The following is a 25,293-nucleotide window of genomic DNA, read 5'->3' as shown; positions in this document are numbered from 1 at the left end:
CTATTATGCGAGTTTAATAAATTTACGCAATGAGAATTCTTTTTACCCTCATATACCACATGTCCTAAATGAAGAGGTAAAGGAAAAAACAAGTCTGCTGCTTTTTCTGTACTTTTAAGTTTAACCAAACATGGCGTACGGGTAATCCAGGTCGAGGCGACCCGGGTCCAGGTCACTGCACAGGAAGAGTCAGCGATGATCTCATCTGCAAGTGCTGACTCAGCAGTGATGGCGGTGATGTCATCGTTCCAGCATTATTGCCGGGTCAGGCCGCCAGTCTGAAAGGGGTCTCAGGTTGGTCGCACCTGGGATGGACGCGTGTACAAATTCCGGGTGCGACCCGCCAATTGGGTTGTGAAAGGGGTATCATTCATGTCAACACCAGTACAAATGAAAGTAACCACCTGATTAAAATAAAAAAAGATTAAAATAACTTAAGCTTTTGTATACTGCAGTTTTTAGTATACAAAAAATATAAATCACACACACATATTCTACATTTATGATATTTTATTGCTGTGCAATAATAAAGGGCAGAGACCTCCCCCCCGGTGGTGCCTAACCCCCCTTACCGCAGAGAAAAGGAGGAGGATTATAAAGACATGCTGAAAACTCCTAAAGTTTATATTTCAAGCAAGGATATTCCATCTGCCTAAAAGGAGGTGTGGGAACCTACCACCTGAAGACTTTGTCTAAGCTATTTGGAAGAAAGAGGAATCACCATTTACTGTACATATTCTTAACACTATGGTGTTTTATATTGTTTAGGGTAATGCACTATTGTTTTTATGTATTTTGTGTATTATCAATTTTGGTGATTTGGGATTCTCCACAGTACTGCGAAAAGTGAATATTCACTAAATCACTATTAAATTGGTGAATGTCAAAGATTTCAAAGAAAAGGCTATTGCTATTGGCTCTGCACTGCTGCTGTCAGGTGTATTATTGTGTGAGTGATGGGACAGAGAGGCAGATAATATCACTATCTAAGGTAAAGAAATCTATCTATAATAAAACTACAGTATGTCAAGCAAAGTAACTCATTCAGCACGTCGAAACCCATGGAACAATTTAGATATCTTTCTTGAAGAGAGGACACTGGACCACAGAGAATTGTTTATTTTATTATGCAATGACATCAGAAAACACAGATATAACACATGGGGGTTATATTTACTAAAGTGAGAGTTTTTGGATGTGGAGATGTTGCCTATAGCAACCATCCAGGGTCTACTTAACATTTAACTAGCACCTTCTAGAAGATAATAGCTAGGATCTAATTGGTTGCTATGGGCAACATCTCCACTTCTGTAAACTCTCAATATACCCCATAATGCCTGTCTTATCATGTATATCTCTTCATTTGCCGAGCAGACATTCTGTGCCAAGCAATGTCCAGCATCATTATTTCTTAATGCAATATATAAAGATACAGGAAGCAAAACCACTGTCAAAATAAAAAATGGATTTGTTTCCCTTCTTATAGCTATACTTAATAATGGACGTTGTTGAAGTGATTGATCAAGGGAATTTATCAAATTATCACAAGGTTTGTATATCATTATAGAATGTACTTGATAAATGATAGCTATAAGTTGTTTAGTTTCTATGGGCAACTTCTCCTCTTAGAACGTTTGATACATATCCCCTAAATTGACTACGGTCACACAGACTGTTCAGGTCTTCTGCATCTGTACTTGATGGACTTTCCTATTCCTCACTACAGAGTGTTTCACTCGTAGGAGGCCCCAAGCCACCGCACACCAAAGACACAATATATGTTTGAAAATGGCGCAACATGCCGGAGCCATGTTGCATTACACACGTCTATCAATGTCGGTACTCCCATAGCTGCAACCATCTTGTTTGTATATTGTGTCTGTGGAGGGCGGCGGCTCCGGGCCTCTTCCGCTCTGTACTATGTAGCTATTCTATCATCTTCTGGCGGCTTGTGAATCTACATGGCACCAGTTTGAGTACTCAGGAAGTTTTTTGACTACGTAGTGAGTATTCACTTTCGGTTTATGTATCAAGCAGTGAAAACCGTGAAGAAGTGGACAATGGAGAAGTTGCTCATAGCAACCAATCAGCTTTGAAGTATCATTTATGAAGTACAGTCTATAAAATAATAGGTAGGAGCTTTGGTTGCTATGGGCAACTTATCCAATGGTCCTCGTCTCAGCGCTTTTCACTGCTTGATACATAGGGGGGTATTAAGCTCTGGAAACACAGCCTGTAACATGACAGTTAGGAGCTGAGTGGCTGGTAGTTTTTCACTCTCCACTTTATCACTTTCCAGAGTTTAATACATCTTCCCCATAAACCCCTAACTGCCATAAAATCAGAAAAGCATGCATTAATAATCTTTGCTACCTGATGTGAAGGATGAACGTAACCAGAACCAAGCCCTGGTTTCCTATACATTTAGGGCCTCTTCTACAGTTAGGAGTAAATCCAGCTAAAAGATACACATTTCCAACCTGGCAATAACACAATGTGGTACAGGCAGGGAAATGTGCAATGTGCAGACAGATTTAGAGCGGGGAGGGGGAGCGTCTTAGGTCAACTCTAAGTCGCAGTGTAATAATAACCTGACCAATGTTTACATGCTAAAGCAGAAAGTATTTTCCCTGGATGCAGGAAAAAATAAAATAAATGCATTTGGATGACAGAAAATGTTCACCTCTTAGCTGCATTTGTTCCTAACTGTAAGTGAGGTCCTGAGTGTACAGGACACAATTATCCCTTTCAAAACCTCCTGCTCATTGGTATCTGCCATAGTGCTGTAGCAGAGCGCAGAGGCCCACCGGGCTAGCAAACCCCACCCCACGGCTTAGGGGACATCATGATGTCAGAGAACAAGTGCAGGCACAGGAAAGACATTGGGCGTGTCCCAAGGAGGCAGCCTGCACCTTTCTAAGCAGTGGGGTGCCTCACCATACATCCTACAAGCTGGAATTTGTAGCCCTCATGGCAGCAACCATGCCGCCCCCTCGGATAATGCCCTGGGTTGCGACATTGTTTGCATACTCCTCGTTACAACCTTGATCTGTCACACTATTGTAAGAAGGTTTGCTATTCAGCCAATTCTAAAGTATGGAATCGGTGCAGCCCTTGTAAATATAGAGATACTAGGGGGTTTACTTACTAAAGTGCGGGTTTTTAGAAGTGGATATGTTGCCCATAGCAACCAATCAGATTCTACTTAACATTTATCTAGCACCTTATAGAAGATAATAGCTAGAATCTTATTGGTTACTATGGGCAACATCTCCATTTCTAAACCCCCCACTTTAGTAAATATACTCAGAGAGCAGTGTTTCCCAACCTAGGTCCACAAGGCACACCAACAGTCCAGGTTTTAGTGATATTCATGCTTGAGAACAGATGGTTAAATCAAAATAACTGAGATACTAATTAAAACACCTGTGCTCAAGTATGGCTATCCTTGAAACCTGGATTGTTAGTGTGCCTTGAGGACAGTGGTTGGGAAACCCTGCCCTAGAGGTACAAAATTAAGACATAAAAACACAACAGAAAGACCCCATCTTACAAAGAAACAAATAATCTTAACTTGAATTTTATGTCATGTTCATAAAAAGATACAGAAAATGAGATTGTCAGAAGTACTTTAATGTCATGAAAGTCACTTTGGAGATGCTTTTGTCTTTGTAAACATTATAATTCTTTTTTCTTTTATTATTTTGTCTTACAAATGACATAATTATGATGTAACTAGAAGAAAATATTAAGCTGTATTTCAGAATTTGATATTCAAAATACTGATTGGTACTTTGTAACATTATTTGTCTTTATTAGACTTGTATTATTGTGGGCAACAGATGGATTACCTAATTTCCCTTGTAAGAACAAAAAGTATGCTTGGAACCATATTAATGAATGGGACCTATTGCACTTTCATGAATGTTACATAATTTATATTTCACACTTGTTTCATTTTTCTCAGTGGTTCTTAAGGGTAACCATGGGTGAGCTGGTGTAGTGTATTGTACATATGATCACATCCTTTTGTAAAAATAACTCAATTGTAACTAAAGACCCACATATAAATCTGCTTGATATATAGATTATACATAAATGTAAACAATCTTAGCTCAGCTATAAACACTTCTGCACCCAGGCTTTTGTTGAACTGTACGTCATACAATATTCTACCAGCCAATGGGATTGTAGAATATTGTTGATCGAGGCACATTGTACACTACACACTAAGCAAAATACACAGAAACAACATGCAGGCACCAGTTAATACAGATACAAAATAATAGAAGTAATACAGTCAGGGGCGCCGAGAGGAAGGGGGGGCAGGTAATAGTTGCCCAGGCTTGCTGGAGGGGCCCGGCACCGACCCCCCTCTTACATCACAGCAGCCCAGCACATGCTGCTGTGTGCTGGGCTGCACTGGGAGACTGTTCACGGCAGTCTCCTATGCCTGTGGAGGGAGCAATCACAAATACCCCCGCCCCCCTAAGGGGACATGGCCACGCCTCCCGTGATTAGACCATGCCTCCTTCACCCGGGCTTGAATACAGTAAATAAAGTAAAATACTTTTAAACCTGAGGAGCCAAGCAGTGCTTTGGTGTAGGTAAAAGTGAACATCTTATTGCAAGATTTTAAATAGATACTATTATTTTATATATATATATTTATTTTTTTTTTATCCTCCACAGGAAAGTTGCATTTCTTCAAGAGTCTATGGTGTCTTCAGTAAGTGATTCGAATGACAGCTTCATTTGCTGAAAAACAAAAACACCACATGTTAAAATAGAGCAGCATCAGCCATTTTAATTAAGTCATTTCCGGTTTTCAATAGATACAGTTGACATTCAAAATATTTTAGTGATCTAAATTGGACTGGTTATTCAATATAATATAATATATAAAACACATAAAAGTTCTAACAAGCCCAAATGGAGACCATGTAGAAAAGCTTACAATCTACAAGAAAAACAAGGATATGTTTTGTTTTTGTCCAATAAAAGTGGAAATACTAAAACCGCACACACCTCATATTCTCTAGACTTTGTGGACAACTTCAGTTTTTGGAGTTGAACCCTTTCTTTAACGCTTTATACATGCCTATAATTAGCTGATTGCCTGTAAAGTGTTGGGATCTTTAATGGCTGGGAGCAGGGCCATGAGGCTGGAAGACTAAGTCATATGTGCCGATTCTGAGTCGGACGTACTGGTGATGTCGGACACAGTTGAGCAATATTGGTCTCGTGCACATGCGTCCTGAGGCCGTGTGCACAGGGTCGCATGTGCGATTGAGATATACGCTCTCTGAAATATCTTAAAAATGTAGTGGACGCTCCTGGGCAGTGACAGCAAGGTGTAATGGCAGACGCACGTAGACAGTCTGTCTTATGGGTGTTAAGGGATTGTCGCTGTAGTGGCTATGAACTCGGATACACTACTGACCTACTCTGACGGAGAATCTGCACCTAGCATGGGGCTGGGGCAAGTTCAGATGGTGTCGACAGATGGTTGCATCTAAAGCTGCACCAAACGCTATTTGAGCATCTAAAGACGCTCAAAGTGGGTGTCTCAGCCTCTGCACATTATGACGCTGAATGACTTGTAGTGGCATTCGCATAAAGTCACAGACTTGCGACCAGCAAGAGAAGCAGACACAGATGCACTGCTTGCTACTCAGAGTCAGCCCCTATAGTGTCTGGAATGTTACCAGAAGAAATCCAGCCCATCTATATCCAGTAACAGGACACAGAGGTCACCGGTGCAAGGAGAGGAGCATAGAATTAACTTCATGCAAACTAATTTGGACTATTCAAAAGATTTCCATGTTTTTTATCCTATTCATGACTAATACATTTTATACTCATAAAGGATTCAATTTTCCTATGTGTGCAGCATACTGATAATAACTTTTTGAATATTCAGCTATAAAATAAGTCTATTATAGTCATGTATAAATACAATTACTGTGCAGCTATAATTAGGCCTTGTGTACCCCAGGAGCTGTTATTCCTGACATCCTGAGAAAGTCTCACGATTCCCCTGAGCCACATGAAACATACTTTATTCAAGTGGCCAAGAACCAAGCAAAATGGATGATGGTCCCAACACTGGACCCTAGAGTGTAATCATCCGCCAGGGTACAGAAATAGGACACAAGCAGTTCCATATGAAACTATTTCTAGGCAACACTAGAAAACTTAAGTGTTAGAGACTCTCAGAAGTGCAGATATTGGTGATTAAATACATCCATACTTCTGTCTGTGATAGGGAAGGGAACATTCCAATCTGGTTTTATAACAGAGTATAATGACAAGCATCTTAAAGTGTACCCGTCACCTACAGTATACACAGTGGGTGCTGAAGACTAAACCAGTATTCAGCAAATTACTGAAAGCTACTGACATCATTAACACATGAGACCCAGTGATGTCATCATTTATTTTAAACTGTTTATTAAACATTTTTCAATGAAAAAAAAAAACTGGAAGGAGGAGAGGAAGGTACATGGGGGGATGGCAGAGTACAAGACAATGAGAACATGGTATCAATTACAAGAGACTCTAACCTATGTATATCAATCATCATGCTAAACCTACTATGAGGCCATGGGAAAATGGAGAGGAGTCCCCCTAGTGATTTAACCAGAGTGTCCAGATTGAGGAAAATTTATGTGGAGTGCGGAAAATAATACTGGAGTTACACTCCATTCTATAAACAAAGCACACCTTCTCCACAATGCACCCAGGGAGGGAGGGCTTGACTTTTTTTTATCTGATTTCATAAATTTCTAGTGAACTAATAAACTGTATTCTCATGGACATCGGTTCAGCTCTCAAACTGGCTGTTATTTGGTAAAGGTGTCACAACTGCAACTACAGTATGGCATGGGGACTTGTGTGTATATATATATATATATATATATATATATACACATACATACACTGTCAAGGACTGAGGAACTTGGAGTTGTGTACCTGAACTGGGGTGTTGGACAGAAACACCTGGATCATGTAGATGGTTTGAAACTGGATGGTTTAACATTATTTCTGCTCATACAGTTGAAATAAAAGAAGATTGTAGTGTAAAATGAAATACTAGAGTCCTCTGAGCAGAGATAATGCAACTAGAAGATGCTGAATAAGATTGTAGGGGAAAGTCTCTAATTAGTCGTTGAACTTGGAAAAGGAACTGTAGACTTGGAACTTGAATGAACTTGAACTTGATCTCCGGACTGGAGTATCGTGGACTGAACTGAAGAACTTGGATTTGACTCCAGGCTGGAGCACTGTGGATTGAACTGAAGAACATGGATTTGACTCCGGACTGGAGTACTGTGGATTGAACTAAAGAACTTGGATTTGACTCCGGACTGGGGTACTGTGGATTGAACTGAAGAACTTGGAATTGACTCCGGACTGGAGTACTGTGGATTGAACTGAAGAACTAGGATTTGCTTTGTTGTGCTGGAAAGAATAGGTTTCACACCGGGAGCTCAGGAACATAGGTCATGCTGCAGCAATGGACATTGTTGTACTGGCAACCAGCATGTGTTACAGGGAGGTCCTTTATAGTACCAGGCTGGAGAGGATTGGCTGAGGCAACTAGGGACTGCTGCTGACTGGATGCATCGGTATTACCTGACCTGGCCCAAGATGGCTGCGCTCAGGTCCTGGAAAGTTTGAATGCTGGCGCGCCGCGCGCGCAGGGATCTACGGCAGCTGGACACAGGCAACATCGGGGATGCTGCAGCCGATCCTCCAATGGAGGTCGCCTGAGTAGCAGGTCAATGGCACGGCAGAGTGCGACGGCACAGACGCACAGGAAGGTACAAGGGTCCCTGGCCCAGTTTGTGACACACACTTTACGTAAACATTTTTATATTGGTTAGATTTATAGTTTTGGTATCGTGTCCCTTTAATACACAAAATAATTTATTTTACCTGTAGTTTCCCTGTAACAAGAGGTGGATTTAAGGTGACACAAGGGTTTTGCATAGAAAAAGTCATGCATCATTTTTCTCATGAAAATAGAAGTCCTGTATTGTAGATGTTTAACTAGAAATCTGTAGATTTGTTACAATCAGTACAGACAAAGTTATTCATTTCCCACAGCTAAATCACCTGAGGTCATCTTGAATTGCTAACAAAATCGCCGCACTGAAGGGGACTCTAGAGCCAACTATACAAGAATACATCTGATTTGTAGAATAAAGTGTACACTTCACATATGAATTTGTTTGCAGGGAAGATTCCAATGGTACTTCTACGCTATCTGAATCTACCCCGGCTTGGCCTAAGGGTGCTGCCAAAAAATTCTGAGACAATAAGGAAGCCATGAACCGAACAAGTTTGGGAACCACTGCTATGATCAATTTACCCTTCCTCATTATTAGCTTACCTTATAAATCAGATTCTTTTTTTTGTGTATCAAGGACATAGGTGCATCAAACTGCCTATCCACAGAAGTTAGCAACACCTGTCTATGCAAATCATGTGCAAACTGTATTTCACATTCTGCTGTGTAAATATCTGCTCCTTTTTGTACAACAGAGAGATGCATAGGCAACAATTTTTGTGACATCAAAAGGGACTTGTGACTGAGTACTGGTGGACCACAATGTCATGATACCGGGGAACCACAGGTTATTTTCCTGCAACTATGGAAGGTGCTACGATTGAATTTATCTTGGCAATTTAAGTCGTGTCCCAGGGTAGCTACAGCACTTTTATAGGTTTTATAATGGTACAAACATTGAGAGACTGTTAAACATTTACTTAAAATAAATGTCTGGTAAAGAGGAGACTACTGGAAAATCAGGCAGCTAGATGCTCAGCACACACTTCTCCTGTAACCTGGGGATAAGCGGATAAAAACAAACAAAGCATGGAACATAGGGCCTGATTCAGACCCACTCGCAAGCGGGTCCATGGTCCCCCACTGCACATGCGCCGCCTCCGGCGTGCGCATGCGCGAGACCCGTCCAGCGACAGCTATGGGTCTCGCTACAAAACAGGGTGGCTGTCGATGGTGAGTGACAGCTCACCCCGTTTTGTAGGTGGGGAGGTGGGGTGGCTGCACAAATGCAGGCGTTCCCTTAGGAATGCCTGGCGTTTGTGGACGGCCCTACTGACATCACTAGTGATGTCAGTAGTGGATTTCCTGCTCTATTAGAGCAGGAAGTCCACTCGGGCTTGCGGGAGCCGAGACCCTACCACAGGGTCTCGTCGCAAGCCCGATGGTCGCGATAATTGCGACAAACTCCAGGCCGCTTGCACAAGCTGTGGGTGTCACCCACAGCTTTGCGAGCGGGCTGGAGTAAAAAACAAACAAATAAAAAAACACGCCCTGATTCAGAGCGAGCGGCCCTGAATCAGGCCCACAGTCTATACTTTGTGGGAACAGAGGTACCTCCATCGTTGTGTAACATTAAGCCCTCATTTTTCCATGTACCCTCCCCCCCCCTCCCCACTTCTTTTTGGTCTGTGTTCCACAGTGGCTTGGGCTTGTCCTGAGCGGATAAGCTATTAAGCAGCCAAGTAAGCTGCACTGTCTGTTGGGGCTAATCATGGACCATAGAGGGAAAATCTCCAAGAGGCCAAATTTAATTGACATTTTGTAGGCTAAAAACAGACTATCCATTCACTATGGTCTTCACTGGTACCTAAAGAATGGGTGTTCTGCAATTTCATGAATATCGGTTCAGCTAACAAAATAACTGCTTTCACTGTGTGTGGATGAAGGATACATTGTAAGGTTAATTCTCTTATGGTAAACAAAGACTGTCGTCAAATGCAGGAGATGGTGTTATACTATGAAAAAAAGAAACATTCGCTTACTCCTAAAAATGTCTATTATTCAGTTTTAGTGCTTCAACAATAAATGCATACACAGGATATGTTATGATAGCGAAATACAATAGAATTGTACATATAAGTAGTCTTTTCCCAAACTGGATACACAGAAATAAAATCATCACATATAGGGCCCTATTCATCATGATAAAACTATGCCCAGTGATAATTAAGGATTAAATTTGCTGCAAGTTCAATCCAAGTATCGGAGGCAATCATCATGCCCCCCCATACTTATTATCACTTCCGAATAGCTGCTCTTTTTACAGAGGCAGCTTTTTGGAAATACAGCATTTTTTTGAAAAGACTGTAAAGTGAAGCAGCAGAAGAAAAGAGAAGAGCTAGCCCCGCCTGCCCGCTCCCCCCCCCCCCCGGCCAACCCCACTGTCTCCCCGCCGCAGCAGAGCTACAGCCACAGCGGGAGTCTGTGTTCCCCGCTCAGACCAGCAGCCCCGCCGTGTCAGTTCCCCCGCCGCCACTACTGTGCCCTCTCCATTGGCCCCGGCTCACAGGAGGACCGCTCGAAGAGCAGGGAGATAGGAGCTTCAAGTATGAGGGTACAGCAGGGAGGGATCTTTTCAGATCCCTCAGATGCATCGGGTGCTGTACGCCATCTCACAGTGGCATACAGTATCACTGTCAAGTTCCAAAATCTTGGAACTTGATGAATTACATAATTTCCATATTACCATACTATAGTATGTGTCTCTATAGTCATAATGATCAGAATGGAATAGACTGGAATACTGCTGGGCACATTGGAGAGTGTGGTCAGAAGAGACCAATTATCATTTGCCATCGCTGTCCTTACAGACAGGTCACAAAGCACCCCAATGCAGAGCAGCCAGATTAGGCCCAATTGGGCCAATTACGAGTGAGAAACTGTGCAGGGCTGAACAGCAAGGTCAGACAGTGTATACCCACTATTATTTGTTGTCCTCTAATAAATACATCTATAAGTATGTTGTGGTGTGGATAAATCCCAAGGCTAACAGAACAATAGCAGGAATTATTTGTGGTTGCTGTACTGTATTTGTTCCACCTACTCTTACGCTTCAAGACTTACACACCATCTTTTATCTTGCTTTAGACAGAAGCAGTCCTGTCATTCTTCTGGACACCAGTAAAGGGGATCACACCTCCACAAGTGTAACAACACACTGTAACTAGAAATGTGCAAAGAACATAAAGGCACAAGGATGGAAGCACCTGATTACAGAAATAGAAACACTGACGTGCTAAATGGCAGTCTAGGCGCTCATTAATTGTACTTATTCACAAGCAGGAATTTCCGTAGACTGTGCTCATTGTGGCTGATTTGTCCTCCATGGGAAACCTGTTCTACAATCTCCTTCCTTTTTGGGTGCTTTGAAGTTTCCTGAATCCTTTCCATTCCAGACATGATGTACCCGCACTTTAAGTACAAAAGGCTACATTTAATGTTTACATAGGAAGATTACTAAAATAGTATTTTTCCCATTAAGTCAGTGTTTAATTATAATCAAATAAAGGATTTGCCTACCGGAATGTCTAACAACACAACAAGGAACAGATCGTAAATATCTTCTTATCACTAAAATGTTTGCTGAATCTGCCAGTTTACAGATGTCCCTGGCATATACATACCTGGCATACAGGATATTACATTAGCACAGACAGGAAACATTAATGTACACAAGTTGCGAACACACTGTGGAGGAAGCCATTTTGTGCAGTTAAACAATATTCAGTAGACTGCAGGCAATCCATGCAAGGAGAAAAAACGAAATAAATACCAATAATAAGTATGCATACTTTAACATACTATAAACACAAAGAAATAACAGAGTTGTGAGAAGTTGATGGTGACTGCAGATTCTCATTAGTTCTCCTCACACCCCCTCCAAAACAACAGACAGTCTTGGTTTCAGTTGGGGTTGAGACAAACCATAGAGGTCCAGGGCTCCATGGCGGGAGCAGTACATTAATGCTCTGATGCTCTGTACGGCAGCCTTAAAATGCATCACAAATGCTATCCGCTTTAGCACAGTTTTTTCTTTAAGAACATGATTTAGATTGCAACTCAACCAGTTATATGTATATATCAATATTACAAATACATGTGGAAAGTACATTAGCATCCCAAATTCTTGTTTTGCATTCAGCGTCTTTTGCTGCCTGTCAATTCTTAACTACTGTATTGTACTTCATATTGATCTGTGTATATACATTTTATGTTGGCCATTCCAGGGCCAATCCTGTCTATCAGTTCCCCATTTTGTCACACAAGTGGTCGTCCAGATTGGACAGATGTGGCTGCTGAGTGGTTGGGCTGCTGGATCAGACAGCGCTGAACTAATATCAAATACCAAACACATGACTTGACTGCAGCAGTGTGTTACATAAATAATTACATGGCAACAAATTGATGATTTAAAGGGAGAAGGACTGAGCCCACAGAGTAAAAACCGCCAGCCACAAGCTGATCTTGAATCACATTTAATAAATCAATGGTCGGGTATCTCTAGATTACCAATTAACTTTATTGGAAATGTGCTTGATGCAGTGCAGCATCAGTGCAAGCTAGCAGCTGGAGCGAGGCAGGAAATCCATCCCTGTCCTTTACTGGCCATGTCACTGATTACACTTTATACATTTCAGATGACTTTGGCATTAAGAGGAACTTAAAAACATTATTTTAACTCTACAGGACATAATAGCCAGAGCAGAACTGCAATATAGCACTAGAGATACAGGATTTAGGGCATAAGGGACCTCAGAGAGGTTTGTGAATGACAATACAGTTTAAAAGATGATCCAGCCTCCAGTCACGTTCAATAAATTGCTTATTTTACAAAAGGACCCAGAATGTTGAAAGGGTCATAAAATTTGTGACATACAGTAAAGGGGGCCTATTATTTAATTTGATGAATTCTATGAGGTGAAACACACGTTATTAAAGGTTTGTTTTTGAAAATAAAATCTCAATTTTGATGATTTTTTTTATTTATCCAAAACCAACCCCAAAAGTGTATAAAACCAGTATTTTATTAAAATACTATAGGAATTAAATTAAAATAAACAATAGAGAATGGTAAATAATAATTTTGCCGCAAATACAGTACGTTTTGTGTTGAATGATGTGATACAAAATAACAGGTATAGGTCATTATAATAACTGAAAACAGGTGAATTCCATAACATAAGTACCAGCCAAGAAAATAAAGAAATGTAACATACAACAATCGCTAATAGGGCAAAATATTAAAATACAAACTTTCTGTTAATAAAAAAAAATAAAAAATTTAAAACAAGAAAAAAATGTGGGATAAATCAATGAGTAATATAAAATCATACACATAACAAAAAGTAAAATGTCTCAAAAACAGCAGTGGAGGTCGCAAGTGGTCACAAAGGACTCTAGCTATTACGGTTTATCCAGTTTATTTAACCAGCTGTTCATTATTACATCATAATGCATTTTTGTGGCACGACTATGGTTATGTAATGCTGATATTGTGTTAATACAGTTTACTTTTTATAAAATTGTAATTATTCATATTCATATTATTATGATTTATTCTCAGAAAATGTGTGTTTTCTTATTTAAGTTGCACATATGGTTATAATACAAGAATACACAGCTATGGCTTTACATTTTATGCAACTTGGCTGCATCTCCAGGCTGCAGCTGAGTGGTGTAACTGGGTAGTAACTGGCCGTTTGCACATAGGGTAAATTCAGATAGAGCATAATGTCAGGGATTGAAGAAAAAGCTTTGCGTACGTTACATTTATACCTGTTCTCAGACATATCTTTTGCACCAGCAATAGGTTTGGTGCAGGTGGGTACTAATAATGATGGCAGCTATGAAATCAACTGTAGGTACGAGGGCGGTCCGGCCACAGAGATGCATACAATTCAGTATATGGTATACATTTGGTCTTTACTGTTGTAAACAGAAAGGTACAGTGGACAACTGCGCACAAGGGGGCTGCAAGAAGGATTGACCGTGGGGGGATCACCAACCCCCAAAAGATAAGTCACAAACCAAAAAGATTGGGCAACCCTAAAACTCTGCGCACTCCTTATAAAGTAGCACACATCATACAGCAAAGAAACCGATACAATACTATAAATATAGTCTGGAAAAAGAGAACAAACAAGAAGAAAATAATATAGTGTAGTAATTCGTAATGAAAAAAAGTCTCTCAAATAACACCGTTAAAACTACAAACTGGTATATAGGCTCTCTTAATCACTTTACATGTACTACTTTTATTCATTACGAATTACTACACTATTATTTTCTTCTTGTTTGTTCCTTTTTCCATTTTCGGCAAGATTCCATACAAGAAGAACTACAACTGCATCCATCACATTGAACATTTCCTTTGGGCAGTAAGACTATATTTATAGTATTGTATCGGGTTCTTTGCTGTATGATGTATGCTACTTTAAAAGGAGTGCGCAGAGTTTTAGGGTTGCCCAATCTTTTTGGTTTGTGGTCTTTACTGTTGACCGTTACAATGTCGACAGTCAAAAGGTTGACGCCATAATGTCGACTTGGTTAAAATGTCAATAACTATAGAATATGACGCAGGCAAAATGTAGACAAAAGAAATTTTAGGTAAGCTGAAAATTGATTGTCAACATGTGTACCTGTCAACATTTTGAATGTCGACATTCTGAACAAGTTGAAATTTTGCACCTGTTTACATTATGGTGTCTAGAAAAGCAGGATTGCTTTATCACTATTTTTATTTCTTTTTTCTTTTTCTTCACAGTCCTCAACCTACCCTCACTATCCCACCTCTTACCCATTTGTGGCTTAGCCATCTTCTCCCTTGTCGTATATATTAGATATAAACAATTTAAGACGCAAAACTTTTAGATATATTATAAACCAATTTGTTTCTAACTTTCTATGTGATTACAGTGATAAAAACATCAGGTTTATAACATAATCTTAATACATCTTTTATGATTTTTACTCTCATCAATGTGTATGTTGTCTGACTGTGTATTAACACTACTGCAGTACATGTAAAGCGATTAAGAGAGCCTATATACCAGTATATAGTTTTAACGGTGTAGATGTATAACCAACTTTAGAATTGACTGAGAGCTTACTGGTTGAACACGCCTGAGTGTTTATGTTAATATAAGAAAACAAATCTTGTTTATAAGAATAGCTAAGATCATAATAAGGAAAACTGTAACCAATACACAGAACCAGGTCAGCAACAAAGGTAGATGTGAGGAGCACAAGTTACTATACCAAAGCTGGATATTTAGAAGTGGCTTTGTGTGAAGGGGGCATGAACTTGCGGCATGCCCCTCATTTCCATTACTCTGGAGGCATGTCCAGTACCCCATGAGATTCTAGGCTGCTCTATGCATCTATTCATCCGCTGCTCGGCGGGACAGTCCCAGTTCCCCCAACTAGCATGGGTGAATTGCCAGGCAAGCTATTTAAAATTGCCTGGACCAATAGTCTGAGAGCACTGTCACTTGGTCCAGCACAGTTATACCTGGGGAGAGAGAGGTGAGTCTGATAAATAACATACCTTTTCATCATTATTTTTCTTCGAGGTCCATAGGGTCTACAGGAATTACCTTGGGATATATAGCTGGACAGCGTCCATTGCACAAACAGCAAAGCTTTGGAGCTCCAAGCATGCACTGGTCCTCCTCCATATATACCCGGCCCCACCCCCAGCCACAGGCATTCAGTTCGTGATTAAGCCTCGCAGCAAGAGACGGAGAATAGAGAAGGAAGAAACATTTCACAAGAAAACACTCAACAAGCTAAGAGGGAATCTGTGATATAAAGCTTTAAGAACAGGTCCATCTGAGGCCAGGCGCGTCAGGGTGGGTACCCTGTGGACCCTATGGGACTTAAAGAAAAATAATTATCAAAAGGTATGTTATACCATAATTCTGTATTTCTTCTTTGGGTTCCATAGGGTTCACAGGAATTACCTTGGAAAATCCTAAAGCAGTTCTCTTAGGGATGGGGACGCTCCTGAGAAGATAGGAGAATCCGCCGCCAAAGGAAGCATCCTGGGAGGCATATGAATCAAAAGCATAGAACTTTATGAACGTCCTCATGGAAGACCAGTTGGCTGCCTTGCAGAGCTGTTCAGCAGAGGCCACGATGGTCCGACAGACCGAGTGGAATGGGCTGTCACCCTGTTAGGAACAGTGAGATTAGCCTGAGTATAGACCTGGGAAATGGTCAGACGGAGCCAGCGAGACAAAGTCTGTTTATTTGCTGGCCAACCTCTTTTATGGAATCCCACAAATAGAGAATCTGTTTTCCTGAGGGCTCGAATCACATCAAGGTGAGCTTCACCTGTAGACAGGTCTGAAGACTGAAAGGCCAGGACTATAATTTCCTCATTAATATGGAAACAGGAAACCACCGTTGGAAAGTAGCCCGCCTTGGTACAGAGGACAGCTCTATTCTGATGAAACACCAAATAGGGAGAATGACATGACAGAGCTGCCAGGTCAGACACTCTGCGAGCTGAAGATATACCCAGGAGAAAAAGCGTCTTCGCCGTCAGCCATCTCAAGTCCACCTTTTATGGTTAAAAGGGATGCGTCTGTAGTGCTCTAAGAACCAGAGACAAATCCCACGGTACTACCGGTGGGAGGAATGGAGTTTAAAGTTGCAGTACCCCCTGCATGAATGTTCTAACATCCGGCAGAGGAGCTGTAACCAAACAGTCAAAGCCGAAACTTTGACTCTCAAGGTAGCCAGGCGAAGACCTAAGTTTAATACAGCCTGGAGAAAACCAAGTACCCTAGCCACGTTGAATATGTTAGGATCATATTTCCTGTTATAACACCACAGAAAAAATGACTGCCAAATCAAGTAATAGATGCGAGCAGAAGCAGGCTTCCTTGCTCTTAGCATCGTCTGTATCACTGACGGAGAAAACCCCTGACCTTTAAAACGGAAGACTCAAGAGCCAAGCCATGAAAGCCAGCCGATGTAAATCCTGGTAAAGACACGGGGCCTGCATTAACAGATCTTGCAGCAGAGGCAGTGGAAATGGACTGTCTATTGATAGACGTGTCAGATCCGAATACCAATGCCTCCTAGGCCAGGCAGGGGCTAATAGAATCATCCTGCCGCTTCCCTGTTTGAATTTCCTGACAACTATTGAGAGGAGGGAGATTGGAGGAAACAGGTACGCTAACCTGAAGTTCCATCTCACCGCCAGGGCATCCACGAAGGCTGCTGAGGGGTCCCTTGTCCTGGACCCATAGCTGGGGACCTTGTGGTTGTGACATGACGCCATAAGGTCTACGTCTGGCAACCCCCACCTGTCCACCAGGATTTGAAACACCTCCGGATGAAGAGCCTATTCTCCGACGTGTATGTCCTGGCGACTTAGGAAGTCCGCTTCCCAGTTGAGAACACCTGGGATAAAAATTGGCGAGATTGGTTCTCTGCCCACAGCAGAATTTTTGCCACCTCCTTCATGGCTGCCGGACTGCGTCTGCCTCCTTGATGGTTTATGTAGGCCACTGCCGTCACATTGTCGGACTGAATCTGAACAGGCCCAGGGGCGGATCTAGACTGTTCTTTTAGGGGTGGCATTTAATTATTAATTTCAACTCCTCCTCTTTCCTGTACTGGCACCTCCCCTTTCTGGTCCCAGCTCCTCCCCTTCACATGTTTTTCTTTTGTACATATTTGATTATTACAATTCAAATATGTTTATGTATTCACTATGTGTGAATACACCGTGTTAGCCCCAGCAGCCATCTCCCTGCTCCCCCCTCCATCTGTCTGAGGGCAACAGAAGCCATCCACCCCCCTCTCTGCAGGGGCAGAAACAGCCATCTCCCTGCTCTCCCCTCCCTCTATTTGAGGGCAGCAGAATCCATCCCCCCATCCCCTCTGTTCGGGGCAGAAGCAGCCATCACCATGCTCCCCTCTCCCCCAGCTATCTCCCTGCTTCTCCCCTCCCTCTGTCCAAGGACAGCAGAAACCATGCCCCCCACCTACTCCTCTGTGCGAGTGCATAACGGGCAAGGATGGAGGCGTCTCCCTGCACAGAGTCAGTAGTGCTCAGACAGCGCCACTGTAGAGTGTGCAGGAATGACAGTCTCTGGCCAGTCCTGCTGCAGCAGCAGCAGGGTGCGAGGAGCCGGCTGTGATCTCTTCCTCCCTGGCTCCCGGGTGACAGCCTGTCAGTGACACACCCCCCTGACTGGGAGGAGGGAGCGCGCTTACACAGCTCCGATCACAGCACAGCCTTTATCATTTCTCTCCTCTGAATGATGCAAAGGAGAGAAATGATAAAGGACGGACTGTGTCTTAGGGGGGAGCGATCACTCCAATCGCCCCCCCCCTGGATCCGCCACTGGACAGGCCTGCCCTGAAGAAGGTCCTATGCCAGACGAAGTGCCCTGTGCACTGCCCGAAGCTCCAATATATTTATTGGTAGATGGCTTTCTTGGTCTGTCCACCTTCCCTGAAAGGTGTGCTGACCAATCACTGCTCCCCATCCTCTTAGACTTGCGTCTGTGGTGAGGAGTACCCATTCCGGGACCCATAACGGACGACCTTTGTCTAAGTGAGTCGTCTCCAGCCACCAAGCCAGGGAGAGCAGAGCCTCTGCTGAGACACAAATCATCTGACGTTTTATCTAATGATGCTGACCATTACACTGGGCCAGGATCCACAGCTGTAGGGCCCTGGAGTGGAACTGGGCATAAGCCACCATGTCGAATGTGGCTACCATGGAGCCCAGAATCTGCATAGCAAATTGGACTGACACTACTTGCTTGCACGATAGACTGTGCACCAGAGACTGTAGTGCCACAATCTTGTCCTCTGGCAGAAAGATCCTCTGTTGCAGAGAGTACAGCCATGCCCCCAGGTGCACCCCTGAGATGAGCCGTCATAACTGCCATCATCATTGTAAATACCCAAGTCGCTGTGGCCAGACCGAAGGGTAGAGCCTGAAATTGAAAATGTTGCTGATCCACTGCAAACCTGAGAAAGGTCTGGTGGCATTGTGCAACCAGGACATGCAGATATGCATCCTGAATGTCCAGTGAAACCATGAAGTCTCCCGGCTCCATTGCCAGCATAATTGACCGTAGAGTCTCCATACGGAACTTTGGTGCCCTGACAAATCTGTTGAAAGATTTTAGATTCAGGATAGGACGGTGCGACCCATTGGGTTTTAGGATCAAAAAATAAATTTGGAGTAGTAACCCCTTCCCTGTTGCGTCACAGGAACTGGGACTATGACTCCTGAGTTCAGGAGGGCCTCCACAGATTCTCTATAGGCCGAGACTCTGACTGGGTCCGCAGGAAGATTTGTAACCACAAACCTCTGAGGGGGATGCCTTCGGAATGTTATGGCATAACTGTGAGCAAACAGCTCTCGCACCCAGGCATCTGTAGTTGTCTAATGCCAAGCCTGGGAGAAATGTAACAGTCAGCCTCCAACCCTGACATCCTCTAAGGGGAGGCCTGCTCCATCAGACAGTAGGCTTACCATCTGACTTGGATGCCAGGCGCTTGGTTGACCAAGACGTTAAATGCTTGCTAGGAGTTTCCCATGCCTGAGACATGAAATTTGTCAACTGTCCTGAGTGCGGGAAATAGTCTTTGGCCACCACCTGACGTCTAAAGACCACCTCGTTAGATGTTGGTGCGACCACCTCCTCCTGAATATTAAGGATAGACCTTACCACTCTTACCAGAGAGGGAACATCTACCAAGGACTGATGATCCTCCTTTACCGAGACTGACCCAGAAGTCTGAGAATCCTCATCTGACGAGGTTGAGTCCGACTCTCGAGGCAACACCTGGTGAGAGCCCCTTCTATGCCCCTACTTCCTCACTACCACCGGTCTTTCCACCTGCGGAGAGGCTGAAGACGGTAGTGTACTCTGGCTTGAGTGAGCAGCCATGTCAGCCCAACGGGGATTCATGGGGGACAAACACATAGGATGTACATGATGTGGGAACCCCATAGCCTGAGGTAACCTCGCAGCTGGAGCCCATACCTCCGTCGCCTTGCCTATTAGATAGGACAGGACATCAGGTGTGATAGCCATCCACGATGGCTCTGGTGCTGTTGCAGGAGTACCAGATGTACTAGGTAACTGTCTCCTGCTACAGTTTTTACATAACCCATTCCAATTAACAATCTGCTCAGACAGGCCTGTGGCACAGAACTTACAGGATATAAGCACCGGAGACTCTCATCCTTATCCAAAATAATCAAATGTACAAGCTATGCAAGTCTAAATTCAATGTGACTTACACTATCAGTGACACACCCCACCCTCAGAGGTATAAGGAGAAACCGTGATAGCAGTACCTGACAGTTTTTAAAACATAGGCAGTGTGCATACAGCAGCTGGCATACAGTCACATTCAAATGCAAAAAGACGCGCAATTGTTACAGCCATATGGACTCAATCAACTAACTGGAGGGGGATGGTAGGATATAGAGTACGCTATATGGCAAACCCAAGGGAGAGGTGTATAGAGAGACAGACCAAACCTCTGAGACAAATGCTGCAGCTGTGGACAGACGCTGAACTGCGCGCGTCTCACACATGAGGTGGTCATTTTTCCCAGATGCGGGAATCCGTACCCGGAAGTTGGCGTCTTGGGGGAGGAGCAGACGGGGCAGTGCCTTATCTCCCCTAAGCTGCGATTTTGACGGCTGGGTACGCTGCACTACAAGGTAATAAGATGTTGACTAGTGCGCTCTAGTGCGTCTTACCACCCATCCCCGGGCAACAGACCATATGGTCCCGACCGCCGTAGTGAGGAATCGCAAAGCGTCTTTCACCCGCAGCGGCCTCTGGAGCGTCTCAACACCAGAGGCAAAGGACTGCTTGCGCATGATTCCCTGAGAGGAATCCTTACCGGACATCTCCGTTTAGCCGACCGCAATCCCGGACTTCAGCATCTTTAGGCCGCCAGCTAAGCCAAGCTGAGACCTGCCGAGAACCTCAGGGCTGACAGCGATACTAGTGTTTCGCCGTCGGCGGAGGTAGATGGAGCCGCAGTAGAGCGTCATTACTGGCGCTAAATACCGCTAAACTCTGAAGTTTCATAACTTAAGGTAAAACATAAAAGAAAAAAGCTTAGGACTGGCAAGCAGTCTTGCTGTTATAACAGGTGCGTCTTGCCGCTCACCAAACAAAACAAATGAATGCCTGTGGCTGGGGGCGGGGTATATAGGGAGGAGGACCAGTGCATGCTGGGAGCTCCAAAGCTTTGCTGTTTGGTGCAATGGACGCTATCCAACTATATATCCCAAGGTAATTCCTGGACCCTATGAAACCCAAAGAAGAAAAGGAAGCTAGTGGGTTATCACAGAAGTTACATCAGTCTTAAATGTCCCGGTGCTTATTACCAAATATCAGCTGCTACAGTGGTGAAACCAAGTGTCATTTCTAATACCGGCCTTCAAATTCAGTAAAAGCTACTACGTACACAAAAAACCCACAAAAAAGTTAAAATCTGGCCAAACAGCACACAAGCTGTGAGGCACCAACCTTGTCTTGACCGGCTTCAGGAGTCTAAGCCCTGGCACATACAGTAATGTACCTAGGTTTGCTACAAAGTATGTTTATACAGTAGTACCATGTTTTTTTTTAGCTAAAACAATTTCTCAGTATAGCAAAATCATTCCATGCTCGATTGTCCAATCATGTGATACATTTGATAAATTTCAATGATTCACCACATTCTGCAATGCACTGAAATGCTGTGAACTCAGGGAAAAACACTCAACACAATGATTCTAACTTCATTTTTCAGATATATCTAAGCATTCCATCAACATTTCTATTTGTAAAAATTATGTGAAGAAAGGATTATTACAGTCTATTAACTATTCACTGTTACACTATGATCCGGGAAGAAGGAAGGATATATCCAGAATTTATTAGGAGTGTGGTTTTAGAAAGAGACTAACTGATATTGTCTTATATTGTACTGTAGTGAGATACATTAATCACCATTCACCAAATGTATTTATAATTATTTTAATAGATCTATAATTATTGGATACCAAACTGCTGTGTAATTACAATAACAGAATAGCTATAGAAAAATGCAAATGTTCTCTTTTATTACTTATATGTGTTGTAACTTGCCCTGTGCATATTAACATATACGTAGTAATAAAAGAGGCGAGTTGGTCCCCAATTATTTTGAGGACTGAGCAATGCTCCTCAGAAGAGTGACATGGGCAGTAAGGCAGACAGCTATGCGAAAGTTTCCCTAAACTTGTTTAGAAATCTGCATATCAGTCATAGGGCGGGATGTACTAAGCATCACAACCGTGATGTGGTAAATCCGACGTTAATTACGTTGGTATGTACTTAGAAATGTGATTAAAATCGCAAAGGACAGCTCTCCCGATAAGAGCTGTCCTTTGTGATACCTAGATGCTAGAGGCACTTCCGAGTTTGTTACCCAGAAGTCCCTATGTGCATGCCGGAGGACACTGGGAGGGATCCCTCTCAGAAGAAACCTGATAAGAAGCCCATAGGCCACCGGGTCCAAGCTCTGGAATGTATCACATTGTGGAGCTTCACAGGGGTGTATCTAGGGATCCAAGCGCCCCTGGCAATGTAATGGACTGGCACCCCCCCCATGCAGTGCCCCCAGTAGTAAACCTCCAGTAGCAATCCCCCTATGCTGCATTGCCCCCAGAAGTCCCCCCTATAGAGTGCTCCCAGTAGTAGACCACAGTTGTAGTCCCCCCTATGCTGTATTGACCCCAGAAGTAGTCCTCCCTATACAGTGCCCCATGTAGTAGTAGTCCCTCCTCTACAGTGCCACCAGTAGTGGCCACCCCTATACTGTGCCCCCAGTAGCGGCCACCCCCCTAAATTGTCCCCAATAGTGGCCACCCCTATACAGAGCCCCCAGTAGCAGGCACCCCCCATAAAGTGCCCCCAGTAGCGGTCACCCACTATTTCAGTGCCCCCAGCAGTGGCCACCCCCATAGAGTGCCCCCAGTAGTGGCCACCCCTATACAGAGCCCCCAGTAGTGGCCACCCCTATACAGAGCCCCCAGTAGCGGGCAACCCCCCATAAATTGCCCCCAGTAGTGGCCACCCCTATACAGAGACCCCAGTAGCGGGCAACCCCCCCATAAATTGCCCCCAGTAGTGGCCACTCCCTATTTCAGTGACCCCCTACACACACAAAGAAAAAAATATATAACTTACCTGATCCCCGCTCCTGACGCGACTGCCGCTGTCCAGTCAGAGTCCCGCCTGTTCTTCTCCTGCATGGGAGAGATGTCATACTGCTGGCGGCAGTTTGTAAACTGTGTAGGGCAGACCGCTCTCACTGCGGTCTGCCGTACACTTGTGGGGCCGGGGGACTTGTCCACCCCTTGGCTGCTGGTGGCACTGCCGGACGGCGCCCCCCCTTTGGTCGGCGCCCCTGGCGAGTGCCATCCTGACCAATGGGTAGATACGCCCCTTGGAGCTTCATACATATGGGAAATGTGGTCAAACAGACTGCATTTTACCTTTTTTGAATGGTAACACTACATATTGCTCATCGCTAATAACCCTAACTTGTGGGGTTATTTAAGATCTTCAGATAAAAACTTGGGATTTACCAATAATTTTCAAACTTCAACAAATGTCATGTGTTGTGCTTATATCCACAGGAGCACAAGAGGAATAATCTCCTAAACAAATTAGGGTTTGAGATCCAATGGTCTAAAATAACTATCTATTGTATGTCTTCCTTTACAGTGTAATTTCACTTATTAATTTCATGTGTGGAAGGGAGTAAATATCCATGCAGTAAAGCGGAAGCTATAGTAATAGGGTTAGGGTATGGGAACTAATGTTTGGCATGGCAATAGCATAGGTAGTACATACCAGTGTACCAATCAATAATTAAAGAAAGAAAACTGGAATGGAAATTTCACCATTATAGTAATGTGCCCAGAGAATTTATTCTCCTTATACATAAAATTTCAAAAGGAGGTGAAACAGTTCTGAATGATAGTGATGTATGAGATTGGAAGGGCACTGTAGCTATATGATCTATGCTACTGCATAATGCAGTCATGCAATCATCCTCTTATTACACCCCCTTTCTAATTTCCTTGGAATATTAACTTCCTACAGATATGTCCTCATACACCTAGCCATGTGGCACAAGACGCCTGGTGTGAGTGAGCAGACAGGCCCCTTTTTCACCCAACAATGCGTCTTAGTCATGATTGGATGCAGCAAACTGCTTCACGGGACAGCATTGGTTCATTTGATATGTAACACTTGTATGTGCGTCTGAGTCTGTATACGAAGCACAACGGACCTTAGCGTGAAAAAAGCTGTGGCTATAGATTCAGCTTAAGTCGCTCACAGATACAGAAGTATCATATATGAAATTAATCAGTGCAGTCTCGATAAGCGGTTTGTTGCATACAATTGCAACTAAGATACATTTTCGGGTGAAGAAGAAGAGTAGCACAAGCTGAGTAGCACGGGACCTGGCGTGTCGAGAAGGGCTGTTTGGCGCGACTGCAGCAATAGTATGAGAACACATCTGTATGTGGTTTAGTTTCTAAAAAAAAAAAACAAAGACGTCATTAAAAAGTGCAAATACTGTTATATAATTTTCTTATTTGAAGACACAAGTGATATCTTTGTTTTACCTGCTTTAATACTACCACACTTCAAAAATCCAAAACAGCAAGGAGAAAGAGGAGGTGAAACACATAAAAGTATGCCAAATGCTTGAGATAAAAATGAAAATATAAAAACCTACCTGAAATAAAACAATAGTTAAACAAGAGGGAGCTGTAACAGATAATACATATAGGGGGGAATTAAATTGTTTTTTTGTGCTGCGATAATTAATGGGCACCAGACGGAGCAATTTAATTGTTGCTTCTTTCGGGAGTGAATGCATTGGGTAGACACATTTCTGTTTGTACCCTCCTGAGGTGGCAAGCAGAAATGTGCGAAAAGTCCTGGTGTGGGCACCCAAACTTCAATTTGGACGTGCTATCCAGGACTTTAGATGGGTTTGGGCATTTTACGCTGATAAACCCGGTCTATTTGGGCGCGGCAAGTGCGATAATTAATGGGAGCCCAGAACAATTGAATTCCCATAAATTATTGCGGTGCAGAAAAACAATTGAATCCCTCCATAGAGTCAAAACTTTCATAAGGAAACTTTCAAAGACATGTTATATGGTTCTAAGGGAATGGGTATGACATCCCGGTAGTCGGGATGCCTGCTGTCAATATACTGTTTCTTACCCTCCCCCTTCATCCCCTAACCCTCTGTTTGTACATCCTAACCCTAACCCTCCCCCCACCCTATCCTAACCCTCCCCGATAGTGTCTAAACCTAACCCTCCTCCCACCCTATCCTAACCCTCCCCGATAGTGCCTAAACCGAACCCTCCCCCCTTGGTGCCT

General features: G+C 43.2%; 1 protein-coding gene across 7 annotated transcripts in view; it reads right to left on the bottom strand.

The window, feature by feature from the left end:
- Positions 1-3,499: 3,499 nt before the first annotated feature.
- Positions 3,500-25,293, bottom strand: part of ANO10 (anoctamin 10) — a 319,184-nt gene continuing 297,390 nt past the window's right edge. For all 7 annotated transcript variants that reach the window (XM_088463625.1, XM_088463672.1, XM_088463666.1 and 4 more), the window contains exon 13: positions 3,500-4,758. In XM_088463625.1, coding sequence (XP_088319751.1) covers positions 4,708-4,758 — 51 coding nt within the window. In that variant the 3' untranslated portion in view covers positions 3,500-4,707. The remainder of the gene's footprint in view (positions 4,759-25,293) is intronic.

The sequence above is a fragment of the Taudactylus pleione genome, unplaced genomic scaffold (genome assembly GCF_031769625.1).
Source record: "Taudactylus pleione unplaced genomic scaffold, aTauple2 ptg000053l, whole genome shotgun sequence".
Lineage (NCBI taxonomy): Eukaryota > Metazoa > Chordata > Amphibia > Anura > Myobatrachidae > Taudactylus > Taudactylus pleione.
This window is presented reverse-complemented; position numbering and strand designations above follow the sequence as displayed.